General features: G+C 44.7%; 1 protein-coding gene across 1 annotated transcript in view; it reads right to left on the reverse strand.

The window, feature by feature from the left end:
• The window catches only part of DENND11 (DENN domain containing 11), a 48,516-nt gene extending 35,856 nt beyond the window's left edge, over window positions 1-12,660 (reverse strand). The window contains exon 1 of the mRNA XM_065939240.1: window positions 12,402-12,660. Within this exon, the coding sequence (XP_065795312.1) occupies window positions 12,402-12,651 (250 nt within the window). The 5' untranslated portion in view covers window positions 12,652-12,660. The remainder of the gene's footprint in view (window positions 1-12,401) is intronic.
• Window positions 12,661-18,706: the final 6,046 nt, after the last annotated feature.

An 18,706-nucleotide genomic window follows, 5' to 3' on the forward strand; every position in this document is an offset into this window, starting at 1 on the left:
TAGGTGACTTTGGGTTTAGCAATATTTTTAGATACATCAAAAACGTCATCTATGAAAAAAAATTGGTTAGTTGTCCTTCATTAAAATTAAAAACTTCTCATCTGTGAAAGATGCTATTAAGAGAATAAAAAGACAAACTAATGATGGGGCAAAATATCTGCAAAAACATATCTGATAAAGGCTTAAATTCAAATACCCAAAGAACTCTTAAAACTCAACAATAAGAAAACAACTCAATTTAAAAAATGGACAAAAGATCTAAGTAGACATCTCACTAAAGAAGATATGCAGATGGCAAACACACAGGTGAAAACCTGCTCAATAGCGCATCATCAAGGAACTGCCAATTAAAACAACAAGATCCTATTACACACATATTAGAATGGTCAAAGTCCAAGGGCTTCTCCCATGGTGGCTCAGACTGTAAAGGATCCTACTGCAATGCAGGAGACCTGGGTTCAATCCCTGGGTTGGGAAGATCCCCTGGAGGAGGAGATGGCAGTCCACTCAGGTATTCTTGCCTGGAGAACCCTCAAGGACAGAGGAGCCTGGCAGGCTACAGTCCATGGGGTCGCAAAGAGTCGGACACGACTGAGTGACTAAGCATACACAGGATGGTCAAAATTCAAAACACTGAAAACACCAAACACTGACGAGGATGCGGATCCACAGGAAACCTCGTCCACCTCTGGTGGGGGTGCAAAATGGTACAGCCACTTCAAATGACAGTTTGACAGTTTAGTTTACAAAATTAAAGTCAGCAACCATGCTCCTTTGTATTTATCCAATGAGTTGAAAACTTATGTCCACACAAAAGCCTGTATATTGATGTTTACAACAGCTTTACTTACAATTGCCAACAACTGGAGGCAACCAAAATGTCCTTCAGAAAGGTGAATGGATTAAAAAACTGTGGGCTATCCATATAGAACACACTGCGCTAGGCTTAGTCACTCAGTTGTGTCCAACTCTTTGCGACCCCTGAACCTTAGCCTGCCAGGCTCCTCTGTCCATGGGAATTCTCCAGGCAAGAATACTGGAGTAGGTTGCCATGCCCTCCTCCAGGGGTTCTTCCCAACTCAGGAATCCAACCCAGATCTCCCGCATTGCAGGCAGATTCTTAACCATCCGAGTCAACAAAACACTATTCAACAACAAAAGGAAATGAGCCACCAAGCCACACAAAGGCATGGAGGGAACTTCTTAAAAGCATATTACTAAGTGAAAGAAGCCAGTCTGAAAAAGATATACTCTGTATAATCCTATCTATATGACATTTTGGAAAGGAAAAACTACATACAGTTGGAAAAAAAAAAAAAAAAAAGATCTGGGGGTAATCAGGGATGAATAACCAGAGCACAGAGGATTTTTAGGGCAGTAAAATTATTCTGTATGATACTGTTAATGGTAGATAATCTAACACTGTGCATTTTTCAAAACCCATAGAAAGTACAACACAAAGAATGAACCCTAATGAAACTATGAACTTCAGTTGATAATAATGTATGAATATTGGTTCAACAATATGCACACACATATGTTCAACAAATATGCCACACTAATGCCAGATGTCAATAACAGGTAATGTAGGTGGGTGGGTAAGGGAAGAAGGTATATGATATGGAAATTCTGTATTTTCTGCTTAATTTCCCTATAAACCTGTTAAAAATAAAATGTATTAATTAAAAAAGCTGATAAAAGAACTAACCTAGGCTAATTATCCTGGGGGTAGAAATGATATTGCGGTTAGGCAGGGTAATGGCCTTTTTCTTAGGAGATTTATACTTAAGTATTTAGAAATGAAATGCCATGATGCCTGCAAGTTACTTTCAAACAGTTCAGAAAAAAAGTAGATCTACACATCCTCAGTTCTGCTATAATGCTGACTGAATTTGTTCCAAAGCAATTGACATATTAACAGTTTGATCACAGAGAATTTGAAGTGTGCTGAAACGTGATTTTGATCTCAAGGATTACAATGTACATACAGAAAACTGCACCCAGCTGCAGAAATACACAAGATGAATCCCAACACATCACTCAAACCCCTGCCTGCTACCTCAGTTCACCATGTGTATTCTGAGCCACCCTTAATTCCTCTAGTGTTACGACCTTCTATCCAGTTTCACAAAGCCCTTTTCCACTGCTCCATAATAACTCACAAGCTCCACCCTTCCAACAACCACCTTTGTAAGCAAACCACACATCTTTTTTTTTTTAAGTAGAGTGCCATATTTAAAGTAGTATTTCTTAACTATTTAATATATGTACAGCCGTCCTACCACTTTTTATTATGTTCCCATCTTTAAAGTGTTACTCACAATGTTTTAAGCGTTGTGCCCCTCACCCCACCTTCCCCACAAGCCCTGTGGTTTTACTGCAGGATTTGCTTCGCACTGTGGTTTTCAGAAAAGCATATTTGACATGGTGGAACTGACTTTACAAGGATAAAGCAAATACGGCAAAATGTCAACAAACGGGGAGTGAAGGGTATACCTAAGTGAGGGACATACAGGTTTTTAAATTTTCCTAAGGTGTAAAAAAATTCAACATATGAGAGGAAGACAAGATGACAGAGTAGAAGGACTTGAGCTTACCTCCTCTCACAAAAACACCAAAATCACAACCACCTGCTGAACAACTATCAACAAAAAAAAGACGACCCTATCAAAAAAGATACTCTATATCCAAAGACAAAAAAAAAAAAAAAAAAAGTCACAAGGAGATGTTCTTCCAAGGACAAACCAGGAAGAAATAGCAAATATGAACAGACTAATCACAAGTACTGAAATTGAAACTGTGATTTAAAAACTTCCAACTACAGAAGTCCAAGGCTACATGACTTCACAGGTGAATTCTATCAAACATTTAGAGATGAGTTAACACCTATCCTTATGAAACTCTTTCAAAAAACTAAGGAGAAAGGAACATTCCCAAACTTATCCTATTAGGCCACCATCACCCTGATACCAAAACCAGACAAAACCAACACAAAAAAAGAAAATTACAGGCCAACATCACTGATGAATACAAATGCAAAAACCTTCAACAAAATACTAGCAAACCAAATCCAACAATACATTAAAAAGATCATACACCATGATCAAGTGGGATTTATCCCAAGGATGCAAGGATTTTTTAATATCCACAAAACAATTAGTGTGATATTAACAAACTTAAGAATAAAAACCATATGATCATCTCAATAGATGCAGAAAAAGTTTTTGACAAAATTCAACACCAGTTTATGAATTAAAAAAAAAAAAAAACTCTCTCCAGAAAGTAGACACAGAGGGAACCTACCTCAACATAACAAAGGCCATATATGACAAACCCACAGCTAACATCATACTCAATGGTGAAAACATGAAAGCATTTCCTCTAAGATCAGGAACAAGACATGGATGTCTACTCTTGCCACTTTAATTCAACATAGCTTTGGAAGTCCTAGCCATGGCAAACAGGAAAAAAAGAAATAAAAGGAATCCAAACTGGAGAAGAAGTTAAACTGTCACTGTTTTCAAATGACATGATACCATACATGGAAGATCCTAAAGATGCTAGTAATACCAGAAAACTACTAGAGTTCATTGACAAATTCAGTAAGGTTACAAGATATAAAATTAACACAGAAATCTCTTGCATTTCTATACACTAACAACAAAAGATTAGATAGAGAAAATAAGGAAATAATTCCACTTACAATCGCATCAAAAAAATAAAATACCTAGAAATAAACCTACCTATGGAGGGAAAAGATCTGTACTCTAAAAAACTATAAGATGCTAATGAAAGAAACTGAAGATAACACAAGCAGATGCAAAGATATGCCATGTTCTTGGATTGGAAGAATCAACACTATCAGAATGCTTATACTATCTAATGCAATCTATAGATTCATTATAATCCCTATCAAATTACCAATGGCATTTTGCAATGAACAAACTTTTTTTTAATTTGTATGAAAATACAGAAGACCCTGAATAGCCAAAGCAATCCTGAGAAAGACAAATGGAGCTGGCTCCTTGACTTTAAACCACAAAGCTACGCTAATAAAACAGTATGGTACTGGCACAAACACAGAAACATAGATCAATGGAACAGGAAGCCCAGAAATAAACTCACACACCTATGGTCAATTAATCTAGGACAAAGAAGGCAAGAAGGTACAATGGAGAAAAAGCAGTCTCTTCAATAAGTGGTGCTGGGAAAACTGGCCAACTACATGTTAGAACATTCTCTAACACCATACACAAAAATAAACTCAAAATTGATTAAAGACCTATAGGTAAGACCAGATACTATAAAACTCTTAGAGGAAAACATAAGCAGAACACTCTTTGACATAAATCACAGTAATATCTTTTTGGATCGACCTCTGAGAGTAATGAAAGTAAAAACAAAAATAAACAAATGGAACCTAATTAAACCTAAAAAGCTTTTGCACAGCAAAGGAATCATAAACAAAATGCAAAGAGAACCCACACAATGGGAGAAAATATTTGCAAACAAAGTGACTGACAAGGAATTAATCTCCAAAATACACAAACAGCTCATGCAACTCAACATTAAAAAACAAACAGTCCAATCAAGAAGTGGGTGCTCAGTTGCTCAGTCATGTCTGACTCTTTGCTACCCATGAACTGTAGCCTGCCAGACTCTGTCCATGGGATTTTCCAGGCAAGTACTATAGAATGGGTTTCCATTTCCTTCTCCAAAGAAGTGGGTGGAAGATCTAACTATGCATTTCTCCAAAGAAGACCTACAGATAACCAATAGGCACACAAAAAGATGCTCAAGATCACTAATCATTAGAGAAATGCATATCAAAACCACAATGAGGCACCACCTCACATCAGTCAGAATGGCCAACATCAAGAAGTCTACAAAGAAATGCTGGAGAGGATGTGGAGAAAAAGGAACCCTTCTATATTGTCAATAAGAAGATAAACTGGTACATCCATTATGGACAACACATTATGGACAACAGTATGTGTGAAAGTCACTCAGTCGTGTCCGACTCTTTGTGACCCCAAGGACTGAAGACTACACAGTCCATGGAATTCTCCAGGCCAGAATACTGGAGTGGGTAGCCTTTCCCTTCTCCAGCGAATCTTTCCAACCCAGGGATTGAACCCAAGTCTCCTGCATTACAGGCAAATTCTTTACCAGCTAAGCCACACGGGAAGCATGGACAACATGCTTAAAAAAATACCTACCATATGATCCAGCAATCCGAGTTCTGGGCATGTATCTGGAGAAAACTATAATTCAAAAAGATGCATGCACCCCAATGTTCACTATAGCTCTATTTACTATTTACAATAGCCAAGACAACCTAAATGTCCACAGACAGATGACACACCTAAAGAAGGTGTGGTATGTATCAATATATACAATCAAATATTAGTCATAAAAAAGAATGAAATAACACCACTTGCTGCAACATGAATGGACCTAGAGATTATCACACCAAATGGATTAAGTCAGAGAAAGACAAATACCATGTATTTGTATGTGGAATCTAAGAAGATGACACAAATGAACTTATTTACAAAACAGAGACAGACTCACAGGCTTTGAAAACAAATTTATGGTACCAAAGGGGATAGGTGAGGAGGAGAGATAAATTAGGAGCTAGGTATTAACATATACAAACTACTATGTATAAAACAATCAATAAGGACCTACTGTATAGCACAGGGAACTCAATACTCTATAATAACCTATATGAGGAAAGAATCTGAAAAAGAATGGATATATATATATATGCATAACAGAAGCACTTTGCTGTACATCTGAAACACCACTGCAAAGCAACTATACCCCAGTACAAAAGAAAAATTAAAAAATGTATCCTATGAATTAAGGATCATAACTGAAATAACAGAGATGGGGAAAACCATAAGCTAAGCATAAAGGACTTTGCAAAAACAAAAAATAATTGAGACAATGTGTTATATTTAGGGGGATGAAGCAGCATGATGGCTAAAGGTCATTCTTTAACAGAAAGAAAATATGATGCTCAAAAATTAGAAACCCATTTATATAAGAAACTTGTACAGGCCTAAAGGAAAGTGATTTTGCAAAAATAACAATCCTTGTGGTGAGCCATGCAGGGCCAGAAAAACCTCACACAGAATGCTACCTACCTCAGGCTCAGCTCTCACATGCAAAGCCATTTGGTTTCCCAAATCTCCTCACCACACTTCAGGAACCCAGCCAGGGAGGTGAGGCCTGGCAGGATTGAACAGAAGGACTGATCCAGGGCTAAGCAATCAAAGAGAGGGGGCGATCAACATGAATAGGTGCCTTATTTCCCAACTTGCTCTCCTTCCATCCCCAAGTCCCCCCTTGCCTTGGGCCCATCACAGGTACCCACGGGCCCTGCCTAGGCTCCAGCTGCTAAGACAACTTCTGTGGAGGGATGGACATAACAGCATGAAGAACAGATGTGGCAATCTGCTTTGTGTACCTTCAGCCAGTCATTCAATAAATATTGGTGGAACATAACTTGGCAGCCTGCTGCCAGATGCTAGGCTGGGGCCAAGGAACTTGCACTAACAGATTACTGAGCTGGCAGCTCACTTAACCCAGGGAAGCTAGAGGACAATGCTGAGCCTGGTTGTGGATGCAGAGACGGTCTGAACCGCATGGCCTGGTGGGCCGGGGCCTCCCAGGGCTCATGTTTCATAAGCTCCTGCGCTAGGTGAGATGTACTCTGTCTTATCTCCTACAAACAGGGCTGCCTCTATCTTCTCTTTCGGTCAAAATGTGGAGTGACCACCCCTCGCCCCAGCATATTTGGACTTCATCAACCACCATTTCTCCAGAGAGAAGAGACATCAGCTACCACTGTTGCTGCCTGTGAGAAAGCTGATCTCAGAAAACCGAAAGCGGAGAAAGCAATGGTCTTGAACCGAAACAATCTCTTTCTAATGGGAAATACATGACTTTCCTTCCTCTTTTTCTCCCTCCTTGTTGCAGTTCCCAACCAACAATTTCCTCCCGAGCTCTTGATTTCATAATCAGCGACTGACTCAAAGGTACTGTTACCGCTCCTCTGACCTCAAGTGGGGAGCCCTGTACCAATTCTCCCCTCTCAGAAGAAATGTGCCTTGATTTTCAGTCATTCCTTCAGCTTCCACCCATCAGCATACACATTCCAGGCCCTCATCCCAGTCGAGGTACAAAGGAATCCCGTCTCATGAAAAAAGGCAAGAATCCAGGAGTGCTCATGGTCTCCACTTCTGCAGCAGGCCCCCAACCCCAAATGGACGAAACCTCAGAAGTTTACAGGGTTTGGATTCTAACACCAGGAATGTCGACAGCCCATATCATTCGACTGGCTCTTACGTAGCTTTGAATTGTCATAACATCACCTAGGATAACAGTCTATCAGAGCCAAGGAAGAAAGAGTCAGGATAAAGAAAACTGAGGCAGGAAGAAATTAATCCCGGTGATTTCAAGTCAGCCATATGCCCATCCATGGCTGAATTCCAATGCATTAATTTTACATGGAAGAAACTTTCCATTTCACGAACGCCGTATCGTTTTGCACCAGGCAGTGGTGTGGTGTGATGTGGGAAGGACCACAGACACTGGATGCAGGCAGAGCCAGCCTGCCTCTGGGCTCTGCCCCCACCGCTGATCTGTGACTTCAGATGACCTCTCGGCCCCGTGCCTCTGTCTGCCTCATGACTGCGAATGCTGCTGAAGGGATCAGATAATTCCTGGTCCACGGTGGGCACTTGGTAAACGGTGGGTGTTATGACTTCCCCTCCTACTCGAGTCTCCATCAGCTTTCAAGAGAAGAAACAGAAGTCACAGCAGATGGTCACCAACTGACTTCTCCCTGAAAACTGCAAGTAGGTGAATCACCAACAGCCTGGGAAAGAGTCTGCCAATATGGGAACTAAAGAAATCTACTAGTTGTAATCCACTGACTTCTGATCGAAAGTAGAGAGAAAGGCCATGGCCAAATTACATCACTAGAAGAGGCTTGCTTGCTTTGGCTATCAGGACCAGCCTTCTCTTGGCCTCTATGAGCCGGCCATCTTTAGGACTGCTCTTCCTGTTTCAAAACTACACTCCAAATTTTCCACTCTCATTCTCCTCTGTCACTTTCCCACCAGTGGCTGGAGCCATTTATTATTTGCACGAGTCAGATGACCTGGGCAGCCCTCCAAGTTATGCCTCAGACACCACACCTGGCCCTGTCTCCCTAGGCCTCTGTGTTGCTGTTGTTAAAAAGAAAATAGCTTGTGTTTTGTTGACGGTAGGGAGAATGTATGGAGTTAAAACTTGTGCATGTGAGTGATTTTAAATACTACAGTCATTTGAAGCATTTAGATGCACTAAATTAAATAAGGGTTTTAGATGTAACTGAGGCACTGGCTAGAGGTTGAGGGAGGAACAGGTAATGCATCCCTAATCAGGAAGAACAAAGGAAAAAGACATCCTATAAACCGTGGCAGGTGTGCTACCCCTCAGCCATCCCCACATACACACACACATAGGAACTTCCCCTGGACACCCACAAAATAACTCTGCAGAAAATGGAGCTGTTGAAAGTGGATCTCTTATAAACAGTCCAGCAAGGCTGAATCACAGGTGTCATCCACCATAGGTTCAAAGCTCTACCTGCCTCAGGCCCACACACAAGCCCTCAGTTGCACGGCGAGACCCTACGTCACCTTCACAGAGAGGGCTGGGGAGGGGGGAGGCTGATTTCCAAGCATGACCTTACCTTTTCCCTTAATTAGGCAGAGGAAGAAAATTTAGTTCCTAGAGACCCAAAGAACAGAGTCAAAGCTCTAAATGATGGGTTGGACACAATAAAAAAGCAATATTCTGGCTGCCAATCTCTCCCACCCAGCTCGCAGAGTCAGCATCTGGGCCTGCTTTCAATAGCAGCTTTGTGGCCCAGATGGCCGGCATCACCACCATCCCAGGGACTCCCTGCTCCAGATAAAGACTGAGTGTGTCAGCGAGTGAGTGTGTGCGAGAGAGACAGAGAGGAGGCAGCCAGAGTGCATGTCAGAGACAGGGAGCCTCTACCTCTCCTGACCCTGAAGCCCTGGTCCTGACATCATCTACGGACCCAGCAACCATAATCTTCAAACCGAAGCTCCAATGAAAGTAACATTCTTTATGCCCCTACCCTCTGCTCTGATTCTTCTTATAGATGCTCAACCCCAAACCTGTATCCTAAAGTATATACTCTCTTATTCCCATATAGCAGTCTGAGAATCACTGAGTATTCTCTGTCCAAGAGTGTGTGAGTGTGTGTGTGTGCGTGTGTGTGTGTGTGTGTGTGTGTGTGTGTGTAACCAGAGCCCCCTCCTCCCTCTCATCCGTCCAAGTGTGTGTGTGTGTATGTGTGTGTGTTTGCACGCGTGTAACCAGGGTCCGCTCCTCCCTCTCATCCCCTTTCAGCACACAGACCACTCAGGCCCTGACAGATGACTCACAGGGGTGGATTCTCTCCTACCCATCCCCTCTTGTACTCTCGCAGGCACACGCACCAATGTGTTGTTACCTGCAGCAGGAGGGAAGATGAATGAAATACCCACGGCCTGGGCAGTAAGCGCCTGGGGAAGTCTGGGGACAAGGGAGGAAGCTCCGAGGGGAGGATGCTGAGGACACAGTGGGAGACATGGGGCGCAGATGGGCAGTCATAGAGACGACAGTTCCTCCTATGTAAGAACTTCTGTGATGTGTTCTGATTTGGGTAAAGAAGCCAGTATTCACTTTACTACTTTGGGTATCATAGGTTCAGGAAGGCAAAAATCTTGGTGGACCAAGGCTAAACAGCAGCACAGAGCAGACCTGCCTCCACAGCAGGATGATAAGGGTTGAGACACTCAACTAAAACTGGGAGACAGAAGCCTGGCCCCAGTGACGTCGGCCCCTCCCCGGGCATCCAAGGGCCCAAGCGTCACCTCTTCAGACGAGACTCCCCCAACGCTCACATAAGGGACGCGCCACAGGCTCTCTGAGGCCCTCGCCCCAGTGGTGACCTTTGTGGTCCCGGAACCCCAGGAGCATTCATTCATCCCACCTTTTACTTTTAGGTGCTTCATCACACAATTTTTACTCAATACAGATACTATCAGAATTTTCTTCTTTTTTTTCTTTTTAAAGAAAGTAAAGTGCCATTTGGAACTAGGAAGATGAGGAAAGAGAATGATGGGCAGGAAACAGCAGCTTTCCAAAAAAACAAAACCAAAACCACCAATCATAACTAAAAACACACTCTGTCTCCTGCCCACCCCACTCCTTCCCATCCTTTCCCCTCTCTGCACACAGTTAAGACAAAAAGCTACCAGGGCAGATGTTCAGGTCATGTTGTATATACTTTAGAGACAACCAGACTCACAGCCACCTATTTATCAGCTAGTTAATATTTCCAAATTAATCATCTTTGTTCTGTTTGCTCATGTATAAATGGGGTATAAATGATCATCCAATTAGAACGGTGGTGAGAATTAAATGAAACACCATCATCGTAAAACGCCTACACAAAGCAAGTGTCCAGATGCCTGTTAAATCCCTTCTTTCCACACTAATCTTAATCTGAAAGCCATTACAAATACACACTCGTGTACGTGTGTCTGCGCACACAAATACTTACACACTTCCCCACAAAACCATGTTCACCAGCTGTGACTAACGAGGCAGGGGGCTGCGGCTCTGAGGTGCTTTTCAGTATGATTAACTCCACCTGTGGTTAGCCCAGAGATTTCTTTTTTTTCCTCATCTTCCCCTCTCATCTCTACCACCAGTGTGACCACTGCTAAGCCAGACCCTGTGAATGCTCCCTCTCCATTTCTTCTAGTTACTCTTAAACGCTTTTCAGAAAGAATCTGATGCGCACATCTATTTACTGCAGGAATAAGGAATATTATGAGTCACAAAACAGTATGTTTTTCTCTAGCGATAAAGGTTACTTCGGTCAAAAAAGGACAGTTTTCCTGTCTGGGAGTCCCAACCATATGTCAGTTAAGCAGCCTATGTGATGAGCATTAAAAAACAAAAAATAGAAAATGACAGTACGTACTACATGTAAAAGGGATTAGTTCTGTTTGATGAAACTTTAATTTCAGTTACATGTGTATGTATGGAGCAAACTGATTGGTATGTACAGTGAATTTCATATGTTGGGTCACAGTCAAAAAAGTTTGAAAGCCACAGGGAAGGGGCCAAGGAATCGCCAGGAGTCAGAAAGGTCTAGTCTCCCCACAGCTGTTCCTATTTCTTCCTGGGCCTTGCTGGGTTCTAATCCGCCCATCTTCTGACATCCGAAGATCCTCACCCCTTTTCCGTTTCCTTTCACTCCATCGCACCCTATCAAGTTTTTCAGAAAGGTTTCTACAGCTCATCCTTGGAGGACCAGTTAGGGAACTCGAGGAAAAAGCTGACAGTCCACACAATCAGACACTCCACATTCCAGCAACTTCAGTGGACTGAGAACAGAAAGGCACATCTGGGTTTTCTTAACCCCAGTTCCATGGACAGAGGAGCCTGGCAGGCTCAGGTCCGTGGGGTTGCGAAGAGTCCTACACCACTGAGCGACTAACACTTCTCAGACCCATGAGCTCTCCTCCCTCCACTCCTGAGAGCAGAGCCCTTCCCCGACCACCTGAGGCTCTCCGAGGGAGGTATTAGCGACTGAACAAGTGAACGCCTTCACTTTTGAACCCCAGGAATTCGCTCACCAGTAAAACGCAGACTTCCTTACCGGATGGTTAGGCTAAGGATTAGGCGAGATCATCCTTTAACTCTCCGAACACACCCGCAAAGAGCCTACCGAGGAGGTTTCTCTTTTAATCCGTCTCCAGCTTAATCCCTCCGTGCCATCCCTTAATGCTCCAGGCGTTAATTCCTCAAAATCCTGCCGTCAGAGCGACTGAACTTGGGCGCTCACAAAGTTACCAGGCGGAGAGGGATGGGGAGCGAGGGCGGGAAGCAGAGAACCTCCAGGCTTAGGACGAGCTGTTTCCGAAGTAATTCACCTGGAGGGGTGGAGGGGCGTTCCTCCTCTTCACAGGAGAAACCGATTAGCCGAGCCCGAAAAGAAAACAAAAGCTAGCGTGCCCGTGGCCACGAACAGGATCCTCTATCACCCGAGAAGTGCAAACAAGACTGTGGGGACTGGGGCGCCAGCTGGGGACCCGCCGGGAGGCGGCGGGACGGAACGGGAGAGGGGGCCCGGGGGCGCAGGGAACAAAGCCCCACGTGCCCACCCCGCTGAGGCACCCCTGCCCTCCCCGGGGGGCCCCCGGCCGGCGGGGAGAGGGGTGCAGGTGTGCGGGTGCGCGCGCAGCGAGCCCCTCCCCCGCCGTCCCCGAGGCCCGGTTGGGGGGCGATCCTCGCCCCGGTCCCGGGGCGGCTCTCACCCGAGCGGGGATCGAAGGTGACCACGAACACGGCCACCACCTGGTCCTCCTCCACGTCGCCCAGCTCGAGGCGCCCCGGTTGCCGCAGCTCCTCGGGCTCCCGCCTCCTCGGCGGCTCCGCGGCCGCCCAGCCGCCCCCACCGCCGCCCCAGCCACGGCCTCCAGCCTGCGGGACCGGGGCCGGCGGCGGGGAGACGGCGGGGCCCTCGGCCCAGCGCAGCAGCGGCGCCGCGTCTCCGCGCTCCACCATGGCGAGGCGAGGCGCGGCGCGGCGGCGAGGAGGAGCCGCGGGCGGCGAGGGGCGGGCGCAGGGGCGGGCTGCAGGAACTCCCCTCGCCGGGCGGGCTGCCGGCCGCCGCCGTCGCCGCCGCCGCCCGGGCCTCCGCGCACCCACCGCGCCGCCGCCGCCCCAGGCCCGCACCTGCCCCGGCCGCCCCGCCCCGCCCCGGGCCCCGCGCCCAGCGCCCTCCCACCCCGCTCGGCTGAGTGCAGATCCCGCCCGAGGAGGCGTCCTCTCTACCGGCTTCGCGGAACTGCGTGCTGGGTTTGAGATTTCACGGATGCATCTGCGCGCTCCGAGATGGGGAAAAGTGCGGTGACCGGGACGCGCAGCCACTTGCATCTGTCTACCTGTGCCTTCTCACCTAGGATTCCGTGGGATGACCGTACCGCCGTGAATTGTTACACGACACCATTATTTTGAAAGTCCCCTGGACATGCAGACCGTGACAGAGAGGTGTTACATAACCCCCGATGTGCGGCCAGAGCTCCCGCCGTGCTGCGAGTGAAACCGAAGGGGGAGCCTCGGCTGCCCGCGTTGTTTGCACTCGGGATGTGGCCTGATCCCCTGAAGGTGTGGGCTTTGGTGTCCGGCCTGGAGCAGTTGTGTGTGTATCACCCTGTCGGTGTGCCCTTGAATAGGCTGGAGAGTGCCTGACGCTGGTCTTCCTGGACCCTGCTTGGGGCGCCATCCATTGCAGTGACTTGGTCTCTACAGAGAGTGGTGGATGGTCACTTACTTGCCCTTGGAGAGGGGGAGGTGCGGGGGGCGGCGGAGAGGTTGAACTAAATAATCGCCATGAGGAAAGCAGTCCCTATTCTTTAGGGTAGAATACTGCCTGGATTCTGTCTTGTTCTGAATTTTGGTCTGGAAGCAGCAGCCTTGGGTTATCACTGATGATCTCCTTGGGAAGAGGGGTTAGATCGTGTTATCACTGCCCTTCTGGCTCATAAATATGACCCTTCATCAACACCCCCTGGGTAACAACTAGTAAACAAATCCGCTGGGTCCTGAGGGCAAGCAAAAACCCCAGGCTGTTCTGAAGCGTGGAGAAACTGGGTGTCTGAACAAGTCTCTCTCCTCATCTCATTCTTTCTCGTTATTTTAATGACTATTCCTATTTTTCCCACCTCCTCTGATGACATAGCCACCAAATTTACCCCAAGGGTTGAGGCATTCAAAATGTTACTTCTAAATAGAAAATGGGGGTTCATAGAACATCTTTAATCCATTCCCAAAGCCATCAGTTTTAGTCTGACTTTCTTTTCTTCCCCGGAGGGACTTCCTTATTCTGTTATTTTGTGTGGACTCACCCCACCCAGAATCCCCTAGTTTTAATACCCTCAAGTTGTGTATATATACCAGGAAATAAACTCATAATCTCCATCCCAGTTGATTTTCTGTATAAACAGAAGACCAAAATGTTCACACCCTAAATCCAGCAGCTTTTCCAATCTTCATTTAAGCAGGAGGTCTAGCTCACCAGCCATCATGTCCTTCTTAAGACCTGTGAGTGCTCAGTCATGTCTGACTTTTTGCGACCCCATGGGCTGTAGTCTGCCAGGCTCCTCTGTCCATGGGATTTCCCAGGCAAGAATACTGGAGTGGGTTGCCATTTCCTTCTCCAGGGGATCTTCCCCAACCAGGGGTCGAACCTGAATCTCCTGCATTGGTTCTTTACCACTGAGCCACCAGGGAAGCCCTGCATAATGGGTACTCAACAAATGTTTGTCAACTAAGTAAATGAATGAAAATAGAGACTTAAGCCTCTGTACAACTTGCCCCTCCCACCAGGCTTAATCTAATATCTTGCACATAGAGCTCAAAAATCTTAATGATGCTGATGACACCCTGCTTAATACATTCACAGTATGAAAGAGGCTCTGTACCTAACCATCAGATTTATCTTTTCTGTGTCTATTGAATTTCACAAGATGATAGGAAGGGAACTAATTGAACTTAGCTATTGGAATAGAACTGCTGAGAAACTAGTATTAAAGACAAGAAGAAATAAAGATCTGTCACATTCAGAGACCTGAGGATAATGTTAAATTTATTTTAATTTCTGGTGACGCCACGTAGCAACATTGTCATTGTTCAGCCTCTAAGTCATGTCCGACTCTTTATGACTCCATGGATTACAGCACGCCAGGCTTCCTTGTCCTTCACTATCTCCTGGAGTTTGCTCAAGCTCATGTCCATTGAGTCAGTGATGCCATTCACCCATCTCATCTTCTGTCACTCCCTTCTCCTCTTGCCCTTAATCTTTCCCAACATCAGGGTCTTCTCTAATAAGTTGGCTTCCCACATCAGGTAGCCAAGTATTGGAGCTTCAGCTTCAGCAGCAGTCCTTCCAATGAATATTCAGGGTTAATTTCCTTTAGGATTGACTGGTTTGATCTCCTCCTGTCCAAGGGACTCTTAAGAGTCTTCTCTAGCACCACAGTTTGAAAGCATCAGTTCTTTGGCACTCAGTCACACAGCATACAAAATCTTCATTCCCTAACCAACGGAAGTCACACCCTCTGCAGTGGAAGCATGGAGTCTTAGTCACGAGAACACCTGGGAAGTCCCAATGTTAAATTTTTTAATGAGTTCCCCTAGAATCCCACATATCTCAAATTTTAAATGAAATTACTTTACTTTTCCAAATACCAATACGTCTACATTATGTAAAACACATTATACAAAACATATCTATATTACATATCTATAATATATAAAAATACAATGTCTATAAGATATAGTAAAGTATTTTTGCTTTATCATCTTACCACTGAGTTGGCCCCTGTTAAGATTTTGTTTAGTCTATCTCATCAATTGTAGGGTGCAAAATTTTTCACTTGTTAGGATTGCTATGGTGGCTCATAAATGCTGCCAGCCCTGCTGAGGTCTAAGTCTCACAGGGGAGATGTGTGTCTGTTTTTGCAGCCATCTGAGGCAACATCGACCTGAGTTGATGCTCTGAGTTAAATTGCTCTGAGTTAAATTCTCTGCTGGAGGTTCTTTGGACCACGCTGGTAGTGTGAATTCAAAATGCAAGCTAATGCAAGCCCTACTTTATAATTCTTAGGTGAGATATTTTTTTTCTTCTCTGCACCCAATGACAAAGTTGAGACAAACAAGCTCCCTTGCCCAGGCTTCTCTACATGGGAGGTTTATTTATCAAAGCCATGTAGACAATATCATATTAGACTCAGCATCATGGGCATTTCTTTATTCTCAGTGGTATGTGAAAATAACAGTATAATAATGGTATATCTTAAAATAAATGATAGATTTCGATTTTTTCTTCCTGAGTGTTTACATGTTGAAATCATACTGTATATTAATTTCGTACTTTTTTTCTCTTATTATCAAATTGTGAACAATTTGCCATTCTATTAGAAACTTTATGCACATCATTTTAATGGTTCCCCTTGTATGCTTTCTGAAAATTTATTTACCCATTCTCATTGTTGGACAATCAAGCTTTTCCCTTTTTTACTGTGACTGAATTTCACTCTGAACTCACACTAAGTACCTATTCTATGCCAAGTCCTGCTGTGAAGAAAACAGACATCCCTTCCCATCACGCTTTCAGCCTAGCAGGCAAGGCAGCTATCAGGAAAAAAATGAAATCTGGAATGAGGGATGACAAACAGGGCAAGAACAATCGGTCACTCAGGCTGCTGACTTATGACAGATTGCCAGAGGTGGCAATACCGGGTTAAGGTGCATCCATGTTTTGATTGTACTGCCAAATTGTTGAGTCACAAGTGTACAAGGACCTCAATCTCACTTCCCTCTCATCCCAATTAGATAGTGCCATTTAAAATCTTTTTTTTTTTTTTTTTGCCAGTTGTCAGATGGCCATCATATTTTAAGTTAATCTTTTGTGACTGAATCTAATCATGGTTTTGAAATAAATGTTGGTGACTTGTGGTTCCTCTTTAGAGTAGTGTCAGAAGACACTGTCTGAAGAATTGTTATCAACTGGCATGGGTTCTTTATGCAGCAAGAATATTAACCTTGTATGTATGTTATTAATGTAGAATATACATATATGTATATGTATGCGCATGTGCTGTGTGCTCAGTCCCTCAGTTGTGTTCATCTTTTTGCGACCCCGTGGACTGTAGCCCACCAGGCTCCTCTGTCCATGGGATTCTCCAGGCAAGAATACTGGAGTGGCTTGCCATTTCCTATTCCAGGGGATTTTCCCAACCAAGGGATCAAACCTGCATTTCTTGTGTCTCCTGAATTGGCAGTAAGGTCCTTTACCACCGAACCATATATATAAATTCTGGGAAACCACATATATAAATTCACATATAAATTTCTATTTCTAGGAGAAGTAGTCTTCTTTCTTTACTCATTTTTTAAAAAAAGTCATCAGCTATTTCTTTGACAATCATTTTTTTCCATGTGAAATTCAAAATCATTTTATCTAGTTTCCAAAAAACTACGAATTGTTTTCAGGTCAAACTGCATGAGAATTGACCCCTAAATAACGCAGGTTTGAACCACTTGAGTCCACATATATGTGGACTTTTTTCACGGTAAATACTCTCCATGGTTGGTTGAAAGCGCAGGTGGAGAATGGTGGATACAGAGTCATCTCAGGCACAGAGAGCCGAGTCTAAGTTACAAGCAGATTTTCACCTTTGCAGAGTGGGGAGCCCCAACCCTTGCACTGTTCAAGGGTAATCTGGACATATATACTGGAGACGGGTCAGCATCTTTCTATAACTAAGCCACTTTATTCTGACATTAAGAGAGATTGGTGAAGGCAGGGCAATAGGTTGCCCTGCCTCCATCCTCGGTCTGAATAATTAGTTGTCTGGGGCAAATGCTACTGGTTCAGAGAGGAGTCCAGATCATGGGACAAGCTGAGGTGTAATGGGCTGAGATTTAGAATGTGAATGGAGGAGACCCATTTATGTCACACGTTAGCTCACACAGCGGGAACGTTAGCCCTGTCTGCACTGAATCACCTGTGCAGCAGGCCCTTGGCATGACCCAAGTTGAGAGCACGGTAAATCTCATATTGCAGAGGCTGAGTTCTGCCAAAAACGGTGTAAGGATTAATATAGAATATATGTTCAAAATTACTACATTGTTTAAAATCGACACATCCCTCCCTTTCAGCCCTCTCACATTTGCAATGGAATTGGAAATGAAACATCTGAAACCTCATAAAAGGTACTCACTCTGCAGTAGTGTCCATCACGTGGATACTCAGAACACAGAGTGTGCGCCTTGAGTCACCGTGGGTGCTGTGTGCCAAACCTTATTCCAGTAATGGGAAAACAGCATTAGGTAAGAGTTAAGTCCTGTCCTCGTGGAATTTAGATTCTATTAGGGATGGGGTGGGGGAGACAATTTCTTTAATGAACCGTTGAATATATAATATATCATGTAGTGGTAAGTGCTGTGAAGAAACATGAAACAGGCTAGGGGACCAGAGACTGGGTGATGGGGCTGTTGGGAAAGACCTCAACGGTAAGTGACCTGTAAGCAGACACCTGGAGGAAGCGATGGGGTGAGTGAGACGTGTGGGGAAGGTTTTGGTGTGTGGAGGGACAGTGAGGAGACCAGAGCAGGATGTGGAGGTGGGGGCGGGTGGGAGGAATCAGACATTGTGGGGTGGACCCTATGGCCCCGGGGGCCTCATACAGGGGCTGGCTCTATGTTCTAAGTGAAGTGGGTGGCCCTGGAGGATCTGAGTGCAGGATCCTCTTAAAAAGCCCTCTTTGGCTGCTGGGTGGAGAGGGGGCAGGGGGATGCAGAAGATGCTACTTCAATAGGAGGAGGCTGAGAGAACAGCAAGAAATTCTCAGAGACTGGGTGCATGGTTGCAGAGAAAGAGAGTACTCAGTGATCACTCACAGATTTCTGATGTTCTATTCACCAAGAAATGAAAAAATGTGGGAGGAATGGGTATGATTGGAAAGATTATTAGTTTGGCTTTGGACACATTGAGGCTGAGATGCCTGTTAGACTGCCAGAGAGAGATCTGATGAACTAACTGCAAGTCTGATGT

Source organism: Muntiacus reevesi, chromosome 6 (genome assembly GCF_963930625.1).
Source record: "Muntiacus reevesi chromosome 6, mMunRee1.1, whole genome shotgun sequence".
Lineage (NCBI taxonomy): Eukaryota > Metazoa > Chordata > Mammalia > Artiodactyla > Cervidae > Muntiacus > Muntiacus reevesi.